The sequence below is a fragment of the Aricia agestis genome, chromosome 3 (assembly GCF_905147365.1).
Source record: "Aricia agestis chromosome 3, ilAriAges1.1, whole genome shotgun sequence".
In the NCBI taxonomy this organism is placed as follows: Eukaryota; Metazoa; Arthropoda; class Insecta; order Lepidoptera; family Lycaenidae; genus Aricia; species Aricia agestis.
Window position 1 is genome coordinate 1,324,790 of NC_056408.1, and position 22,019 is coordinate 1,346,808.

At 36.6% G+C, this 22,019-nt stretch overlaps 1 protein-coding gene and 1 pseudogene across 1 annotated transcript; one reads left to right on the forward strand and one right to left on the reverse strand.

The window, feature by feature from the left end:
* Positions 1–388: 388 nt before the first annotated feature.
* Positions 389–9,105, reverse strand: LOC121740361 (annotated as a pseudogene).
* On the forward strand, positions 2,090–3,227 carry LOC121740615. The gene has a single exon (XM_042133347.1). The coding sequence runs from the start codon at positions 2,113–2,115 to the stop codon at positions 2,770–2,772; it is 660 nt and encodes a 219-aa protein (XP_041989281.1). The 5' UTR covers positions 2,090–2,112; the 3' UTR covers positions 2,773–3,227.
* Positions 9,106–22,019: the final 12,914 nt, after the last annotated feature.

Genomic DNA, 22,019 nt, shown 5'->3' on the forward strand with positions numbered 1-22,019 from the left:
ATTTGCTGATTTAATTGAGAGGAATTGCTAAATGTGACCATTTTAGCCCCGCGGCTCGCTCCAGAATTCCTTTAGACTTTCGTCTAATTTAATTACATGAAATAACGTTTGTGATGGGTCTTCCATTTCTCTCGTATCATAGGCCAGTCTGGTTTGTTCTACTCTTCGCGTACTGTTGAAGTCACCCTGTATCATATTATGTAGAAGGTGTTTCAGTCCAAAGTCCAAACCACGAGGTGAGTCATAAAACATTTTACTGTTCAATACACAGAACGAATCAGTAGGCCGAGTTAAAAAATATATGAATGGCTGCGGGTACCGTTGTAAGCATGTTATGAATCGCTAAACAACGTATTTCACGGCGCACGCCAGCCGATATTATGACATACTACGTCAAACGTATAAATTTCGAGAACACTTCTGAGGGTCAATTCAGACGCGAAATTCAGACGCAGAAATGCATCTACGCGTCGCGTTGCGGTCTGATTTGACCCTAAGTCAGCTGGTTTGTTCTGTCTATTGCGATTTGTATGTGTGACTAGCGTCGTAACTATCAACTGTTGTCATTCGATCACACGTCTGTACAAATTGCTAAATTGTCATCGAGTTGACGAATAATCGCAGTACAATTGTACAGATACGTCGATAAGTGTTACAAAAGAGTCCTTGATACATTTTTCATCCACTTGTGAAGTTTGATAAAAATGTTTTCACCGTACGGTTCAATACACACGCGTCACACAGTCAATATTTACTGCGAGCGTTATCTACGCTATCTGTGTGATATCGTGGACAGTCGCGCACGAAAATCATAATAAATTTTAAATAAAAGTTAAATACATTTTCATTTATTTTTAATTGTTATTATCTTTATTATAAATCTTGTGTTGTGTACTTTTTAACATATTTCAATAAATTAAATGGTTTGTTTGTAATTGTTTTTTGAGTTTCTGTTTAAAACGTATGTACAGTGCCTACTGCCCCTGTCGGGCCCGCATGTTTATTAATAGAATAATAATAACTCAACAATACATTTACATTATAAAGTTTTAAAAAAGATGCTACAGATAAAATTTAAATAGTAAGATACAAAATGATTTATGAATCTAAAACGACTGTTAAAATTTAACACGAAGATACACCATTACATACCGTGAACACATAAAATATATCGCCACACCTCACACATATTACAGTGCAATTTAAAAGATACAATATTCCGAACTACACATCCCTGCCAAGAAAAATAATTTCCACTAGTTTATATGAGTTTCAACGTTTATTGCCCTGTTGAGATAGAAAATGCTAAAATTGCCAAAAGAAAAATAAAATCCGAGTTAATCGGCTGGTAAAGACTTGGCAAGCGTCTGTATGTACGTCACGTATGATTTTACATACAAATATCCTGACACTGATCTCGATCTGAAGGGTTAGGTTGAACCTACTTTTTTGGATGTCGGATAAAAACTCTTTTTTACTTTGGATAGAAAACTAGATAATAATTTATTTATGCACATAATTGAAGACGTGAGTGCAAGAACACGATAACTTTTTGTAACAACATATACTCATTTTCTACTTTTAGTTATCGTGTTAACACGGTCACGTCTTCAATTTTCATATTTTCTAGGTAGTAAAATAATCTCGAGTTACTATTATTATTACAGGTCAGAAGCCATTCACTGAGTGGAGTACGGGGTTCGATATTTGAAACTTAAGCCTAGCTGACCTAGTCTATCCAGTACAATAAGATCTGTGTGTTGTACATCACGCTGGGCTACACATTAACTTGGAGCACTTCCAGATGTTTTAGTTAAAGATCCCATCCATGGGTTACTAATATGCATACATATTCAAGTGTCACTTTTTGTAGTCTTTTTATATTTTGTATTCTCACAACTGCCTCGGTTTCCAGAAAATATTTTATCATTTATTATTACCAAACAGTATGGATAAAGTATATGGACACTAAAAATGTTTGTTACTCGTAAAAATATATTTTGTTATAAAATATTTCTCGCACGATTGTACCAAATTACTGCACACCTTCATGTTATCATATAACGTAAAATCTTGCTTTAGTTTTACTGGTACCACTCCACTCGCTAGAAAATGAATTTGCTGATATTATTACTACTCGCACTAGGTAGCAGTGATAGTTACTCAATCGAAACGAAGAATCCGAAGATCGAAGACAGCGTCCTGCTGCAGAAGCTGCATCATCTCCAGAAGCGAAGCGAACCCGAGATAGTTCAGATACCGACATGGAGCGAGATGCTAGCGGATGTAATAGTGAACAGGATCAAAATATTCTCCTTTCACAAGTCTGACGAACAGAACGCGGCGGCAGAGTATGTCGGCGAGGCTGAAACACAACCGGGAATAATCAAAAGGATAGTGAGTGAGGTGCTAAATGTTTTCAAAACGTACATCTACGATCCTTGGTACCGTATCTACAACAATAACGCCGAAGTAGAAAATCTCCAAGACCCCGTAGAACTGACTGGAGATAAAGATCCGAATGAGGAAGTAGAAGTATTAGAGCCTAATCCAAATAAAGATGTGGAAATCATAGAGCCGAAATACCACGGGAAGCTCTGCAACAATAATTGCACGGAGCCGCGAGCGTCGAGGTGCCCGGCCGGTCAGGAAATGGACGAGAAAGGTGACTGTGTTGATCCGAAAGCGTCCAAGTTTATTTTTAACATCCCGTATCATTGCCCTCTAGGCTACAGACGGGATATGTTCGGAATTTGCCGACTCACCATTTAAGTCGGTGATATTCTTGTACAAACATTCTAATATCTTAAAACTTGATTTTAGTTTGTGCAGTGCATCTAATATAAATAGACGAGACAAAAGAATTGTGCTTTTTTCGTTAAGTTTAATACATTTTTATATTAAATTCTTTAGATTCCCATTTAGATTGGAACAAAATAAATTACAAGAAGTGTCATCACGACTCATAATGGAAAAGGATCCTGACTCCACTTATAGATGAGAGTGTTCAAAACAACTTGATATTTTGCAAACGCCGTTGTTTCCGCATAAGTGATATTACACTTAAAATTCAATAAGCACGATTGCGTCGGATGGAGGCTTGTTAAGATTCAAAAATTCAAAAATATGTGAATCACCGGGCGAGTCGCAGGTGTCTCTATTGGCCCGGATAGACGCTGCAGTATTTTGCGCAATATGTTTTGATTGAATAAACTCGACAATATGAATACGTTGTTTTTGATTTCTTTCTCTATCGCGCTCTGGAATACATTTTGTTGGATATTGGAGATATATTATGCACTAGTATTCTGAGCTTATCTGTATCATATCATGATGCCTCCGTGGTCTAGTGGTATAGAGCGCGGCTCTTGACACGGAGGTCGTGGGTTCGATTCCCGCGTTGGAAACATGTTATTTCCAAGTTTGGTTAGGACAATGCAGGCTGATCACCTGATTGTCTGACAAGTAATCCATGCGTCGGATGGGCATGTAAAAAGTCGGTCCTGCGCCTGATCTCTCGCCAGTCGTGTCGGTCTTCCGTCCCACTGGGTTATGAAAGTGAAAGGAATAGAGAGTGCTCTAGTGTACTGCGCACGCACTTGGGCAATATAAAATTACTCCTGCGTAGCTGGCCTGGTTTCAATGAAACCGGCCACCGTCACCGAAACCGGTGTGGGAGCTATTATTATTATTATCTGTGTCACATATTAATACCGAGATTGCAGATTTAGTTTTTAAACAATATACTAATAACTAAATCGAACCAAGGACCCAGAATATTACTAGGTCAAGCCATACACGAAAAATTCGATACTCAAAGAATGTGTACACTACAAATTTAGAAAATAATGAAAATGTCCCAGGAATCTATTTACCGAAAATGGAAAGCTCAGGTGAAGCTGATCGGAAAATATTATGTTAGGGGAAGTAATTTCTATCGAATCCTACAAACAAGTATTTTATATCAGACAATCGACCGAGTCAATTTCACGGGGTGCCGAGTCCCAAAGAAGATCCGGCCTTACCTGAGATCAAACGGACGTTTGAGGCCCGATCACCGCAAATTGACTGCGCTGCGGGCCTAGACAACGCGTTTTCTTTATTCTTTATACAGAATGTAACAAAACTAAGTGATATACAAGGTGTAACAAAACTGAAAATACTTTAGAGGGTGGATGAGTTCCTGACACTAGTTCACTTCATAGTAGCATGCATGACGCTAGGGTGCTTGCCCATACAAATCAGAAAAAAAATCTCTTTCAGCTCTGCTACTTTCACAGTAAGCTCTTTGTCAGGAAGAACTCTTATCACTTAGGTTTGTTACACTCTGTAGATTTCGCTGGAAAACTAGCAGCGCTGGAACAGCAAATTTTCTTGTGATTTGTATGGGCCCAAGCGTCATGAATTTTTCCGTACAAAAGTAAAAAAAAGTTACTCTTTCAGAGTTGCAACTTGCACAGCGATCTCTATATGGGAGACCCATATACGCCCTAAAGTTGTATCACTTACTTTTGTTACACCCTGTAGAATCGTCAATCAAAAATGTATGGATTTGACGTAAGCCTCGACATTCGACTCATGTTATGTCAATTACATACATTTTGGTCGCCGAAACGTTTTGACTAAGCCGCCAAGGCTCGAAAATGTCCGCCGTCGCTCACTGCAGCGGCAGTTTAAAAATTACTGGTTACACGCACAAAGCAATGTCCACATCCAAGTTTTATTAGTATGTGTTGTTTTCTGATCTAGCACAGAATTAGAAGTCTGATCTTTATAATTTTGTTGAAAGAGTTATCGTTATAATATTTTTGATCGGATTTTTCATTGACGACCTCTAGTGTGGCTCAATTGGTGGCCTGTTGGTAGCTCAAGCCAAGGATCGCGGGTTCGAATCCCGCCGACGGAGCAAAAAGTTTTCAAAGTTCCTGGGTCATGGATGTGTATTAAATATGGGTATCGTATAATAAAAATCTTAAATATATGTATAGTACTAGCTGTTGCCCGCGACTTCATCCGCGTTAACATAGTATAATAACAAAGATGGATAGTTTTCTCCTTTTTTTGTGGTTCCTTATACAAAAGGGACCCTATTTAAGCAAACATCAAACGCAAACGTCAATAAACTTTCATGTTTCTAACTCAAGAAATGACTGACTTTCATTGAAATTTTCTACCCCAATTTCACACCCTTGGGGGTAGAATTACCAGAAACACTTAAATACGTATCCATTCATTTTTAATCGGCAGTCCAAAAATAAACTTTCATGTTTCTAACTTAAGAAATGACGGACTTTCATTTAAACTTTCAACCCCTATTTCACCCACTTGGGGGTAGAATTTTCAGAAACGCTTAAGCACGTATCCAATCATTTTTAATCAGTAACCCAAACATAAATTTCATGTTTCTAACTCAAGAAATAACGGAGTTTCATCCAAACTTTCAACCCCAATTTCACCCCCTTGGGGGTAGAATTTCCAAAAACGCTTAAATACGTATCCATTCATTTTTAATCAGTAACCCAAAAATAAAGTTTCATGTTTCTAACTCAAGAAATGACGGACTTTCATTAAAACTTTCAACCCTTATTTCACCCCCTTCGGGGTAAAATTTTGAAAATTCCTTCCTTAGTGGGTATCTACTTAATAAAACAACCCTACTCACCAAATTTCGTGGCTGCAACTTTTACAGTTTTTGCTCAGCGATGATGAATCAGTCAGTCAGTCAGGACATGTAATTTTATAAGTATATATAAAAGTATTAATTAAATATATTATTTTCGTTGTCTGGTACCAGTAACACAAGTCCTTCTCCTTCCTCCACGAGGCCAGACTGACGTGGTGTGAAGCGTCCATAGATATTATTATTATTATTCACAACGAGCTTAAAATATTTTACCGTGTAGATTTATGTATTATTAAATATTAGTATGGGATTTTGTTGCTTGATAGAGATTGTACAAATAGCAGAACGTACTACGTAGTACGTAGTAGTAAATGTAAGCAATTAAACTAGATCTAGGTCGGCTCTACAGGCCTTTAAACAATAAACTAATAATATTTGAAATACTTATAATCATCATATTTACTTAAATTATTTATTGTCTTTAATTAAATAATAGTATTTTAAAAAGATAAAACCGACTTCAAATTGTACGTAATTAATTACGTACAGTTTGAAGATTTAGAATTAAAATTCCCTATCTCAAAAACTACTGAACCGATTTTGATGAAACTTGCAGTATTCCCTAAGTTGAACAATACCTCGTACAACAAAAAAAGAATTACTTAAATCGGACTTGTAGTTCCGGAGATATGCGAGCACAAACATTAAAATATACATACAGTTTTTAAATTTGACACTGCAATTTTTCAGAAGCTGCTATAGATTAATATAAACAAAAACTGGACAGTTCTGAAAATATTACATACATACGCGTCGAATTGATAACCTCCTTTTTTTGAAGTCGGTTAAAAACTCTATAAAACTGAAAATGAAACTGAAAAACTGTCCCTAACTGAAACCGAAGCAGTTATAAGTTTAACTACCTCGCACCTAATTAAAACTTACAAAATTATCACGGTGCTGATAAAATTGTATAAATACTTAGAATTAAACAGCAGTTGCCCAAGCTGTGCCTATATGTGTAGAACTGTGCAGTTGTATTGTTATGACACAAGTTAATAACACAACTTCGCGCGGGATTTTCTTTAGTTTCTTGTAATTAAAACACAATTTTTACGTGGGAGAGCCATGCTTCGGCACGAATGGGTTGGCTCGACCAGAGAAATACCACGGGCTCACAGAAAACCGGCGTGAAACAGCGCTTGCGCTTAAATTTAGTTTGTTATTATTTTTAGAAATATTCCGCGAAAACAACTTCCACCTTTAAGTAAATGAGTGAGTGTACGCATAGACATGCGTACAGCACCTCCCTCCTCCCACACTGCCTATGCGTACACTCGCATGCAAGAACTTGCAAACACCACCACCACACAAGCAATAATGTTGGCAAATCCGTGCAAGGCCCCTCACCACCATGCAGGTTGAAAACCTCGACGCGCGTTTCGCCCCAACACCGGAGCATCCTCAGGATGTGGACTCTACGAACAACGTCCGTTAAGTGCCGCCAACGGCCAAAACACCGCCTTTTATACACTATCGAGCCCCGCTACTATCCCCACTACTACTACTCTCACTAGTACCCCCGAACATATTAATAAGCGGTGACGTAGTCAAGCAAGTTTGGTCATTCAACAATGCAAATCTGTTATTTTTCTTTTCTTTTATGATCTCTAATTGTTCCAACACGCTCAGCCGAAAGCCTTTATCGCATTTATGTAAAACTTTATAGGAATGGCCATCGGGCACAGTATGATTACTATCTAAAAGATGTTTAGCAAAATGTGACTTATCAGGATGACCATTTCTATAAGCCGCGATATGTTCTTTATACCGAGTCTCGAAGCTGGTCTTTATTATGACACAAATGATGTTTTAAAGTATTATTTGTCCTGAATGCGACATGCATATCGTTGCTTTTCATTATCTTGGATAAGCGTGCAGATACCTCTCCCATGTAGGTCAAACTGGACTTATATCTAACTATCTCTTTATCAATAGGACCTGCGTACAAAAACTTAACCAGTTCTTTCTTGTTTTTATTTTTCAAAATATTATTAATGATTTTTGGACTATATCCGTTGGATATCGCAATTTGGAAAATAATATTAAGCTCATTTTGATAATTATCTTTACTAAGAGGGATTGATAATAATCTATGAACGTAACTATGAAAGGCCCCGAGTTTGTGTTGCCAAGGATGACATGACGATGCATGAATAGTAGTATTAGTATATGTCGGCTTGCGAAAGATTCCAAAACTGTGTTTATTATTAACTCTAGTAATAGATAAATCGAGAAAATGTAGAGTGTTATTATCTTCACATTCTAATTTGAATTTAATTTTAATATGTTTTTTATTTAGTTCTTTTACAAATACGTCCAGTTGTCTCTGTGTACCCGTCCAACAAAGAAAACAATCATCTACATATCTAAAGTAATATAAAATACTTTTATTAACGACGATATTTCTTTGTTCAAAATCATCCATAAATATTTCGGCCATCAAAGGACTTAAAGGTGAACCCATAGCTAGACCGTCTTCTTGAACAAAGAATTCGCCGTTAAATCGAAAGTAATTTTGTTCCATGCATGTTTTAGTAAGAGTAAGCAATTCATTACTTTCACCAGGAGGTAAACGTTTTTCTAGTGCATTCCTTAAAATACCCAATGTTTCCTTACATGGAACATTAGTGAATAAACTATCGACATCAAGTGAAACTAATTTGCAACGAGGTGGCAAAGTCACATCTTTAATTTTGTTGACTAATTGTAGACTATTTTTTATGGCATAAGGTGGCCGAAATGAGAGCTTTTCTTTTATTATGAAATTTAGTGACTTTGCCAGCTCGTATGCTGGTGCACCTATGTATGAGACAACTGGACGCATGGGAATATCAGTTTTGTGAATCTTTGGCAAGCCGTACAGTGATGGTGCGCGAGGATTCATTGGGATGAGTTTTTTCTTTGATGATTCAGTTTGAAAGAAATATTGATTGTTATTAATGGCTAATTTAAGCTTAGCTAAAAACTTGTTTGTTGGGTCAGAAGGAACCCTTAGAAATTGTTCACCCTGAATCACGTCATTTACTCTGTCCAAATAATCGTCGCGCTCCATCACTACTACTGTGTTACCCTTATCCGCTTTCGATATTACTAAGTTATTATTATCTATTGTTTGTTTTAATGACCTCAAAGCCACTCTTTCGGGGTTAAAAGAAGAACCGGAAGGAGTACCTTTGATTTCGTTGGCTAGTAAGCCCTTAACCATGTTATCTTTCTTATTAACTACGGCAGTTATTTCCGAATCCACCGCAAGCATTTCCAAAGCATTCTGATTAATATTAGGAGTGATATTATATTTAAGACCCTTTTCCAAAAGTGTCATCTCATCCTTGGCAAATTGTACGCTGGTTAAGTTTTTGACGCGAGGGTGGAAGGAAAAAGGTTCAGACCTGGATTCTGTACGTGATTGGACCATCCTGTTTTTATTTATTCACTCGGCGTGAAACAGCGCTTGCGCTGTTTCACGCCGAGTGAGTGAGTTTACCGGGGGTCCAATCCCCTACCGTATTCCCTTCCCTACCCTTATACCCTATTCCCTCTTAAAAGGCCGGCAATGTACCTGCAGCTCTTCTGATGCTACGAGTGTCCATGGCGACGGAAGTTGCTTTCCATCAGGTGACCCGTTTGCTCGTTTCAATTTTATTCTTCAATCCATTATTCCAGGAATACTGGATTGGAATAATGAAAACTAGCCATTAAATAATATACCATAATGATATTAATTGTTACATAATATTTATTAACAAGTAACAATCCAAGTAGCTTTTTAGGATCTATATCGTAAGTTAAATGGTTCACACTTACTCCACAAGATATATAACCCGGCCATACAATAGCAGTATATACCGCTATAATGCTCTTAAACTACCAGTTTTGGCACAATTTAAATTGATTAAAAATTTTCAACAATTATCAGTATAAACTCGGTACAATGTTTTGCAGTCATTAGCTGTGTTTTGCGATGGACCAGATGTTCTAGCCCGAGGTATTTCATTTTCTCCAACTAATATCGTCTTATATGATTCTACACCGCGGCACCGTCGCAGCGCCGAGAACGTTACAAATAATAATTGACTTATATTGTAGACAAACTAGTGATTAATTAGTAAATACAAATTATTACACAACCTTTTTGTATTATTTGTCTAATAATAAAATATAATATTTATTTAAATTATGAGAAATTCATAGTATTTTACTTATTACTAGTTGCATTTAAATTTCACATTAACTATACGAACTTCTTTTCAATCAATTTTCGACCCACACTTTCATCAATGTTTGTTCAGGAATCTCGTAATTGGAATTAGTTAGGTAATGAGTATATTTTGAAAAAAAAAAAACAAACTATGAAATATACAGAATGTAACAAAACTAAGCGATAATACTTTAGGCTGTGTACAGGTCCCCTATGTTGACTTTGCTGTGAAAGTAGCAGCGTTGAAAGAGTAACTTTTTTTCATCTTTGTATGGAAATATTCTTGGCGTACGAGCGCTTGTCCATAAATCAAAAAAAGATTTTTGCTCCCCTTTTTTTTAAATCTTTCAGCGCTGCTACTTTCACAGTATAAAATAACATATTATGCACACCCTAAAGTATTATCACTTAGTTTTGTAACACCTTGTATATTCTTTGTTTTCGAAATAGAAATGACTTTTAAATACAAATAAAAGTAATTTATGAGCTTTTCGCCTTTATCATTTTTATCTCTTGTGTAATAATTTATTTCTAATAAAATACAATACCGTATAGGTAGTTTTAGGACAGTAATAATTAGACACCACACATCCACGTACTGACATTGGTATTTTATAAATAACAGAATGCAGCGCGCAACACGGATGGGTCTCATTAAAAGTTTACTAGTTTTGATTAATTTCCCGTCGTAGTGGTGAGATAGGGGAGAGGGGGGGGGGAGAGGAAGTTCAGGTATGCGCTGAACTCAGCCACTTGCTTCATTATAGTATTGAGAAATGTACCGCCGAACAAAACGTGTGAGCAAAGTTTAAAATTGTTTTTGTATAATACGCGTTGTTTATGTGAAGTTTTGTATGTGTCTCGCTTATTCAAATTACGGTAGTTTTTTCGGAATCGATTCTACGGACACCAAAAACAATTTTTTATAGGACTTACATAATATACTACTACCAATATTATAGACACTTGATCTACTCCTTAAGTATATACATTTAGGAAGAAGTTTGGCGTACATGAGAATATAAATATTTACTTTGAGTACAATTGTTTTTTTCTGAAGGGTTTACGCAAATAAATGTCATTCTCGTTCCCAAAATATAACTTGATTTTATTATTTTTAGATTATTATTATTTATGTTTACTTTATACCTATAATTTATATATTTCATAAATGTTTACTTTAAAATATTATATAATTGTTTCTACTACAGTATCTTATATCCGAACCGTCGTGTTACGTAAAACATACATTTTCTTAAACTCTTACACGAAATTTTTAAAGTATATAATAATTAATAAGCGTTAGCAGTAATTGTCGGCTGCAGGCATGTACCGTAATTAGCACCTGGGAACTTTCCCGTATACACCATAATGTACCCTCTCCCTCACCCCGCCAGGGCTGCGCTAAACTTTAATTAAATTTTAAGCCTCGATTTACGGAACGCAACGTTTTGAAGACCCTATTGTCTGGTTGATGCGAAAAATTTGCATCGGAAACTTAGCGCCGAAATTGAACGAGAACTTTTATAATTAACTATGAATGTATGAAAGCTTTTTTGAATTTGTAAGAAAATAAAGACTATCTAATTTAACATTTTTTTAGTTTTGAAATAAGTATAATATGCTACGAATATAGTTTTTATTATTCGTAGATAATATGTTACATTTATTTCACAAAATATAGCTGATGAGCTCTGCATTAACCTGCGTATGTATAAATAAGCTTGAAGCAATTATCATCTGTTTTTAACTGACTTCCGAAAAACGAGGAGGTTATATATTCGGCTGTAGATATATGTTTTTATTTTTTTATTTTTGTATGTTCGACCACTACTCCGCCATTTGTGAACCGATTTTCAAAATCTTTGTTTTGTTATATTAGGTTTCACTCCAATTTGGTCCCATTTTCACAAAAGTGGTGATCTGATGATGGGATCCATGAGTAATCGAGGGAACTCCTCAAAATTTATATGAAAATATATGGTGATTTTGGTTTTATGAGAAGCATCCTAAGCATATGCTACCAAAACGCAAGATTTTGCACCAAGATATACTATGGTTCCGAAGATACTAAGAGAACTCCGGATTCCTTATAGATATAAGTTTGGGGGTTTCGGCGCTGTTTAAAAAAAATAATAATATAAAAAAAATGAAAAAATAAAATAAAAATGTTTATTTCAGACCGGAGTCCATAAGTTGTTAGTAAATACAATAATCATTGTATTACAAACTATGTTTGTACTCAGGAATTATATTATTAGTTAAAATATCTACGTGGCCTACCAGCAGCACTGGGCACGTAAACATGAATGTGCACCCAATGACGCATGATTGGACACTATACTTTATCGCTTATCACCCTAAGAATGGTGTTGGTGTTTGCGCGAACTCTGCTCATCAAAGAAGCTACTCGCTTTCTTATAACGACTTGAAAGCCATCAGTGTGAGTTTGAGCAAACATATTTGACGCGCTGCAGAATCGCGGAAGCCCCAACATCACTCTTAGTGCATTATTATATTGGACTCGGAGAGCGTTGTAAGCCCGCTGCGTGTAGTCAACCCACAGGTTGCACGTATACATAGATTGACAAAAAGCTCTGAAGAGAGTTAATTTAACTTCTTTACTACATCGTGCAAATCTGCGGGCCAACATGTTACATCGGACTGCCATCGCCCTCCGTTCCCTTTCAATGTCACAGTCATCTTTCAAGTCCTCAGTCACCATATGGCCAAGATACTTGAAAGACGACACCCTAGTAAGAGCCCCTCCATTTAGTTTTAAGAACTGAAAGCATATGCTACTATGCAAATTACATTCGTCATCATCATCACCACGACAGGGTCACCTACGACAGTATATATTAAGTCTATGGACCCCATAGACTGTCGCCAAAATTGAACATAACAAATTCACCAAAATTGAACATAACAAATTCAACCTTACACGACACGAGCATTTTAAATAATTTATGAAGATTAGAAGATGTACTTATTTATTATATTATATTTATTTACACAAAGACTCTAAGATGTGTGACTGCTGTAGAGCAGTATTCAGTAGAAATTGTGCGGTACCTATATACTTATAATATTCTGATGAGTCAAGAGCTGTGATTGAACTATACCAAACTGATGTCTGATTTCACCACATTATAATATTATTATATATAGTAGAATAACTCCTCATAAACTGGAGTCTAAGGTAGTGGTGTAGTGCATGCTATATCCTCAAAAACTACCCGTGTAATGAGTTCTCAAAATGAGGTATCGACTAATTGATAGCGCCTGTACCCCCGCTATGGATCCCTGTGCTTGGCAGCGTTCCAGAATAATTACAATTATACTTCAAATTACAATAGAATGTGCAATATCGTCTATGAACAATTTGTTATTGCAATATCTGTTTAATAAAATTAAAGTCTTAGTAATGAAAGAAAAGAAAAGATGATGTTTCTTCTTATACCTTTTTTTTTAACTTTGTCACTTATATTTGTATTTTAGCCTTTACGTCTCCCCTTTGTTTTTAGCTACATCTATAAATTAAGTTATTATAAGAATATTATGTGTAATTTGATTCAATTACTGCAATGATTATTTTAATCGAAAAGGTGAATGCTCCCAAGGAACTGAATAAATATTAAATTATAAATAATGAATATTGAATATACTTCATTAATAATTTTACAAACAACGCAAACAGTCATTTATGTAGAAAATAAATAGCCCTGATAATGTTAGGGGAACGAAATAATAATAATAATAAAAAAACGGTCATTTATGTCTAACGTATCAACTTTATATTATAAAATATTTCTTTCCATCACTCTGTTTAATTAATAAAAGATTTACGCAGCCCACTATCTTAATTTGATGTGACTTCTGAGCACACCTTGTCTAGTTATTCGGTGTGCAAACATTTTTATTACTTTAGGTGTTAAAAAAGTATTTTTGAGAACTAAAACCAAATTAATCAGTGATTTTACCGAACTCATAGTTTTAATAGCTCCTGATCCACTCAAAGTCGAGACTTTATTAAAGCTAGCACTTTTATAATGCGAGTAATTTTATTTGAAGCGTCGTCGTCGGCGGCGGCGGCGGCGCCAATTGCATTACCTACAGCGGAAATGACGTCACAATTCGACAATTCCGACAATAAAGTGGGATTGGATTTGTTCCGCGTTAGACTATTTAAAGTAGTTATAATTGTTAGAAAATATTAAATTATCATGGGTAGAAAAGTTTTTGATTTGCCACCAGGGGGTAGAACCTCACACGAAGGGTCACTTCTGGGCTCATGTTTTCTGAAACTGTCAATAAGAATTTTCCGATACTTTTCTATTTACCACCCGCCACCAGGCAGAGCTATGTAGCAATAGGATCTATCGTGTCAATCATCGTGTCGAATAGCTATCAAAATATGTCACGAAGTCTAAAACCTTAATTGCTATAAAATGCTACGTCGCGTAGCATCTTTCGTAGCACCCATGAACATTAGAAATATGCTAATATTTTGAAAATCAGGTGGATTATAAGTCTTCTCTAACTTACAATAATTATTTTCAAATATTTCTCCTATAGTATTGTTTAACATAATTATTACTCAGTATCAGAAAATATGAATGATGAAAATTCCTTTTAAAAATGATCGTAGCACGCCACTGTAACTAGCGACAGAGGGAACACGACCAATAAATGCTTTGTTCATTAAAACTGCGCTTTAATAAAAATTCTCAGATGGGAATAAAAACACACAGCAATTTAAAAAAGTTATTTACAAACATCAAAGGCCGTGCGCGAGGTAAAAGGTTTTTAGTCTAGCCCCGCGATTGTTGGGGTCCGTGTTCCGCTACATGTATGCTTCTAATTGCGTTTAGGGCTTGTGCGGGTTTGGGTTGAATATCATGTTGTCCCTCACATAAATATGAAGAACAAGAGAGATAAGACTATTTACGTGGAGTAGGTGCAGTTTCCCAAGGTTCACTTTGAAAAGACTGACATGCCAGCGGATACTTTCAACAATAATCCACACTTCCATACTTACTATTATAAATGCGAAAGTGTCGTGCTGTCTGTCTGTCTGTCTGCTACCTCTTCACGCTCGAACCGCTAAACCGATTTTGCTGAAATTTGCCATGGAGATACTTTGAGTCCCGAGAAAGGATATAGGGTAGTTTTTATCCCGGAAAAATTTACGGTTCCCCCGCGATAAACAATTTTGGCGCAACGAAGTTCCGGGCGTCATGTAGTTGTGTTATAAGTTATAGGGTCAGTCTGTCTGTAACATACTAAATCCGGAACGAGTGAAATTATTTTGAATATTTTTTCTTCTTTTTCAATATCGGCTTTTACACAAGTAAATAAGTTTTTTCTCTTATGATCTAAATAAAACTATTTACTATCAAGATACTTCACGCTTTAAGAGTTTTTCTAACTACGGAACCCCGCACGTCTCACACTTGTCCGTCTGGTTTATTTACGCGTTTCATTTTAATTAGATGTAGTTTAATCTCAAAGGATAATATTTGTTCTTTATTTTTAATTACAAATGTGTTCAAGCCAAGTGCAAATTTACAAAGAGAAAAAATACATTCGTTCGTTTATTATCTGTATTCTGTGAATATAGTCTTGGAGATAGTGAATCCGTATTCCGTGCAACCCATTATATTATATTTTACGTTCCTAGGAGTATGTCTAGAATTAAAATTAAAGAAAACATTTATGATAATTAGTAACTATTTCCATCCGTACCTACTGTTTTTATCACTTTGTGTTTAATAACTTACCCAATTATTCAACAGAAAGTGATAAATATAATAAAAGAATGTATATTAAAAAAATATAAAAACCCAATACTAGCGTTGCCAAAGTTTTTATTTCGTTTAAACGGTTCGAAATCCAGTGGCGTATTCAGTCCTGCCCGAGTTCGCGGATAAGTTTTAATGGGCCCCACAGGGCACGTGGCTGGACACACTCCAAAACTACTCAACTCACCAGCTCTCACTCAACTATCACACATAATATTATAGTACTAATAATTATAATTGTTATCACTGTATAGATGCTGATTCAGAGTAATAAATAATGCAGTTGTAACTTGTAGTGGACCAAAAAGCAACAATCCTGAATCGCGCTATTAAAGTTTTTGAGATCGGCGCGACACATTTGTACATATTAATTACGTCAGAGCAATGAGCATTCCAATTACTTATGATATTATGTTTGTATACATTTCATTTTTATAGAGCACGTTAACGTTGATTGGATTAGAACGATGTATTGAAGCAAAGTTTATTTTGTGCCAAAAAATTTTATGATCATGTAAATTTTAATATTTTCTCATGTAGCAACACTTAATTTAAATTCATGAGGTTCTCCTGCGGCTTTATTATTTTTCGAAGGCTCCAGCTCATAATTCGTATAAGATATAATGTATGTTTGGGGTTTGCGGTTGCGGGCGCCACGCCTACCGTGATTAATAGTGAATACGACACTGTTGACCTTTGGACCTTTGTGACAATTGACAACATTTCATTTAATTAATCATCAAAAATAAAAAATTCAATTTCTTTGTTTTTATTTCCGAAGTCCTAAAAAAAATTACAGATTTTTTAATCATTAATTTCCGAGAAAAAAAATTAGAACGAAAAATCCACTTGTGACGTCATTGGTACGGCAGAATACGATACGATACACACCTTTGCTTATAGGAACGAAAATAATGCAGATCTAAACACAATAACAAATTCAATAACCTCAAAGTAAAGTACCACAAAGTGACACAGTACTGACAGTTTTTTTAAGAAATCAGATATGACGTGCAAAGGTATTTTGTTGTTCAACCGTACCAATGACGTCATTTGGCGCTTAAGTCATTTTAGAATGATCAGAATTAAAAACCAAGTTTTACAAATGAAAATGACCACATTTTCAAAAATAAAATATGGGTCTCCAAATTTAACTGCTACTTTTATATTTCGTCATAAAACAAGTACAAATAATATTTGAAATGTTGTAGGCTTAGATGTTTTTAAACATAAACATGGTTTATTTTAGGCCGAAAAATTGACAATTATAAAAATAAGGGCAGATTTTTGAAGGGGTCAAACCTGATAACGCTGTCATAGGATATCCAATTTGTCGAGTCAGCTAGGGCCAGGGCCCGAGGTGTCGGTGGCCCTTAGCGGCCTCCAAAATATTACCGAATCATAATTTTTATAACGATTTTAACGAGCCGTCCCTAAAAAAGGGTTCCTGACTGGGCGGCATCAGCATCACTGTGGGACCTCATTACAAGTTTATTTTAGAGGCTTTTCATGATATTTATCTGTCACTGTCATTGCAAAGCTGTATCATACACAAACGCAGACGTTCGAACATGGGCAATATTAAACGAATACTGCACGTTCTTAATTGCTTGTGTATGTCTAACATTGGTCAACGTAGAAGTTCACATTAGATTTAAAATTCAGCCAACAGTGTTTTAGATAGAAGAAACTGGGATTAATCCAGCCAATATAAGCCAATAAATATTAATAAGTAAATAACTTTTAGAGTAACTCTCTAGAGCCCTCGTGTTGTCCAATAAAACTTATCGCTTTTAAGGTCAACTTACATTTTGGATAATCCCCAAGACCAAAGAGTAAACCCTAAGCTTGCAGTAAGCCCTAATGGGTTCGTATAATGACGTATGCATTAGCTGGCGTCGATAAACACAATCTAGCGAAACTTTCAAATGGAGTTTTTGCATCTCAATAGTTTACTTGCGATATTGCTGTTTAAGTGCTTTTTAAGTGATACTTTCCCCCGAGCTGCGAGAGAATTATTTAGTTTTACTTTGTCTAGTAAAAGTAATTTGGTTTGTAAATGATAATATTTAAATAATTACTTAAACGTAGTAGATTAGGGCGAGGCTACGGTCGTAACCGCAAGTATCAATATTTTGTTTGTGACTCGTCTCGTAGTTAGGGCCAATGTTTGTAATAACTAGGTAACGTCCGCCGCACTGTGCACCAAAATTATTTTATCGCGTGGGAACCGTACATTTTTCCGAAATAAAAAGTATCCTGTCCTTTCCCGGGACTGAAAGTATCTACATACCAAATTTCAGCAATACGGTCCAGCGGTTTTTGCGTAAAGAGGTAACATATATAACTCCCACACCGGTTTCGGTGACGGTGGCCGGTTTTATTGAAACCAAGCCAGTTGCGCAGGAGTAATTTTATAGTGCCCAAGTGTGTGCGCGTACACAAGAGCACTCTCTATTCCTTTACTCTCATAGCCCAATGGGACGGACGACCGACACGACTGGCGAGAGATCAGGCGCAGGCCCGACTTTTTATATGCCCATCCGACGCATGGATTATCTTACTTGTTAGACAATCAGGTGATTAGCCTACACTCTCTTAACTAAGCTTGAAAATAACATGTTTCCAACGCGGGAATCGAACCCACGACCTCCGAGTCAAGAGCCGCGCTCTAAATCACTGGACCACGGAGACGTTACAACATACAGACAAACGGACAGAGAAACATACAAACACACTTTCGCATTGAAATATGGAAGTTATATTATGCATATCCATGCTAACATTTTTAAAGTTGAGTATTTCTTTAGCTTAAATTATTATATAACTATAGATTGAAAGCACAATCACAACAAAATGTTGGTAGTACTATCCTAAAACTTAACACAATATAATATTATTCGATAGAAAAAACAGCAATTTATGTATCCTTAAATTTTGGAATATTTTTCGATATAAAAGAAATATATAAATATTAATGGCGCGTCGGAAATGGTTTGAGGAGGATTTTCCTTTCAACAGGGTTTTCAGCTCCGAAAAAGAATTTTATTTTAGTTTTTTTGCATTTGTAAAAAAATTGTCAATATGAAATCCAATACTTCTTTGCGACTAATGATAAAACCTAAAAAAATGCAGCATTTTTATTTGTACTTAATTACATACCTACTTTATGTTTGTAGGCTATGAAAAGATATAATATAATATGAGGATGAGGAGATTTGCCAGGGGAAGCATTTGCTCTACGAGACGCTCGGCCAGAGCGCGAATATACCATCGCGACGGAGGGATGGAACAGAAAGAAGCGTGCAGGATATAATACCCTTGCTGAAGCAGACGGATCCGGATGAGGTTCCGGCTTTTGTGGCGAAAAAACTGCACAAGCTGCCGCTTGTGACGCTGGACCACGTCGACGTCGTCACCGTCTTAAAGGACATCAGATTCCTGAAAGAGGCCGAAGTTCGAGGTAGACTGCAAGCAAGAGTCTACGATCAGCAATCTACGTAGTGAATTATCACAATTAAAGAGTGGTAATTCAATATGTAGGTCACCTAATGCCGCGTTCGTCACTCGCCGACGTGGTGCACAGGCGATCACGTTCAGCCCGTCAGCACTTTCAGACGGGTCAATGCACAAGCACGTCATCGCCACCACCGCCGCTGCCCCCGCCGCCCGCTCCCCGCCTGCAACGGAGCCGCGGCCGAACTACGCAAGTGTCGCCGCTTGCTACCCGCCTCCTCCCCCGCGTTCCAAAAACAAAGGAAAAAGGAAGCCCCTGCAAAGGAATGTCCTCCCTCCGAAAAGTGCGATGATGACGGGTTTATAAGAGTGGAGAGGAAGAAGAAGAAACTCGTCATCCGCAACCATCGCGGCACCGCACCCGAAGGACCCGAGCAGCTGTTGCGGCGTGAGACTCTCGCAACACCGCTGTACGTATCCAGGCTGCACTGGTCCACGACGGTCGAGCAGGTCGTGGACTACATCAGGAGCAACACCCACTTCGTCTTGAGGGTTGAGCGCTTGGAGTCCTGCCACAAAGTGAATTTTAGCTCCTTTGTGGAGAGAGTCCCGACGCACCATCTACCGACCTTCAAGTTTTTTCAAGGAGGAGTTCTGGCCGATTGGAGTCGTCTACAGGAGGTTCCGAGAACGACTTCTGAACACGTCGCGCCCCACGTCGCAGACAATACGTGTTTAGTGTTTAAGTGTTAGTTTTTAGTATAATTATATGGCTGCTGTTAAGCGTTAGTGTTTCATTCCACATAAAATCGGTTTTTGAGTTAATAATGCAGTTTTGTTCTTTATAACATAAGGTTTACGACAGTGAAATCCATTTTTTTGTAAACCAACTGTAGCATATTCTAGAGTACAAAAATGGTTAATGTTTATTCCTGTAAGTGAGGTTTTGTATATAGCATTTATGTACTATGTTTCTAAAATGATTTGTGCTTAAACCACTGAACCGATTTTGATAAAATTTTGTATGCAGATACTTTGAATCAATTAAAATGACATTAGATATTTTTTTCCCGGAAAATGTACAGTTGCCGGGCAGTAAACGAAAATGAATTTGGCTTATGATATTAATATAGATTACATGTAGATATTACGTAAGGTTTTGGAGAAGGACATAGGATAATAAATTTTATCATGGAAAATGTTCGGTTTTTCTCGGTTTTAAACCCCGAGTTGGGACTTTTGTAAATCGGTCAATGACCAAGTTTGCGCACCGTAGGTTAGGACGGGCAGAATACACATGTCGACGAGCCTGCCCTTCAGGGAGATTGGTAGCTCTCCCTTCATCAGCTTCTTCATGGACCAGTAGCTCTTCCAGGCGTTTTCAATTCGGTGATCAATTTCCTTTCCTGGTCTATTGTCAAAAGAAACTAACTGGCCCAAGTAGATATATTCGTCGACATAGTATATTTCTTGCTCGTCCAACATGACCCTACGTCTCGTGCTGTTGGTCATCAGTTGTGTTTTGGACCTGTTCATTGTAAGTCCCACCTCGAGGCTTGCAGTGCTGAGGTCTTGGAGCATAACTTGGAGATCTGCGGCTGTAGGAGTGAAAAGGACTATGTCGTCGGCAATACGGAGATTGGTTAGCCTTTTCTTATTAATTTCGATGCCCTTCTCTGACCACTGGCTATCCAGTTTTCGGAAAATTTCGGAGAAAGTGGGTCTCCCTGTTTCACTCCTTTAAGAATTTTGAACTTAGGACCGGTGGTACTAAGTTTAATGTCGGCGGTGCTATTATCATAGATTATTTGGAGAAGCTCTATATATGTAGGGTCTATTTTTTGGTTGTTTAAAGATGAAAAAATTGCGGAATGTTTTATACTGTCAAATGCTTTAGTAAAATCTACAAAGGCTAAATAAAGGGGTTTATTGAATTCAATGTGTTTTTCTAGAAGTTGGTTAATAGTCTGAAGGTGATCAGAAGTTATGACGGAATCCGGCTTGCTCTGCTGGCTGTTGTATATCAAATTTGTGGTCAATGCGGTTTAATATTATTTTAATAAATGTTTTATACAGATGGGAAATTAGACTGACTGGTCGATAGTTGCTTATACTACTTTTGTCTCCTTTTTTATGAAGCAGTACTATATTAGAATGACACATCTTGCTTGGAAGTTTACCGGATTTAAGTATTGAGTTAAAAAATTTCGTTAAATGTGGTAGTAAAATAGGTGACCCGATTTTAAGTACTTCAGTAGTTATGCCATCCTCTCCAGGGCTTCGATTGTAGGGCATATCACGTAAAGCCTTACTTACTTCTTCTTCTGTGATACTTGGAATTGATTCTGAGCACACATATTTCAGGTTTTTGTTTTCGGGCAATGTATTATCATAGTAAAGTGATTTGTAAAAATTGGTGGCAATGCTCATTATCTTATCTCGGCTATTATATTTTCTACCCTCCTCGTCCTTCAGGCTGTTAATCCACGACTTACCTTTTGTGATACCTTGCTTGAGAATTCTTAGTGATGAGTTTTTTTCTAATGCTATTTTGACAAAATGTGTGTTAAGATCTCTTATGTCTTTTCTAATACTGCGTTTTACCTTTTTGTCTATTTCTCTGTATTCTCTTGTGCCAATATTATATTCTTTTCTTTTGTCTATTAAAGCTATGGTGTGGGTTGATAATTTATGTTTTTGTTCTTTGTAACCTGAATGGCAATTTTTTGATAAATTTTGTACTATTATGAATTTCGGAGACGATTCCGTTGTATTGAGCTTCTGTATCTAATTCATCTAGTTTCAAGGTATCAAAACGATTGGAAAGTTCAATTTTGAATTGTTCTGAATTTGTGATGAGGGTTTCTTTTGAATG

Coding starts and splice junctions, on each gene's coding strand:
- LOC121740615 (XM_042133347.1), top strand. CDS start 2,113: ATGAATTTGCTGATATTATTACTACTCGCACTAGGTAGCAGTGATAGT.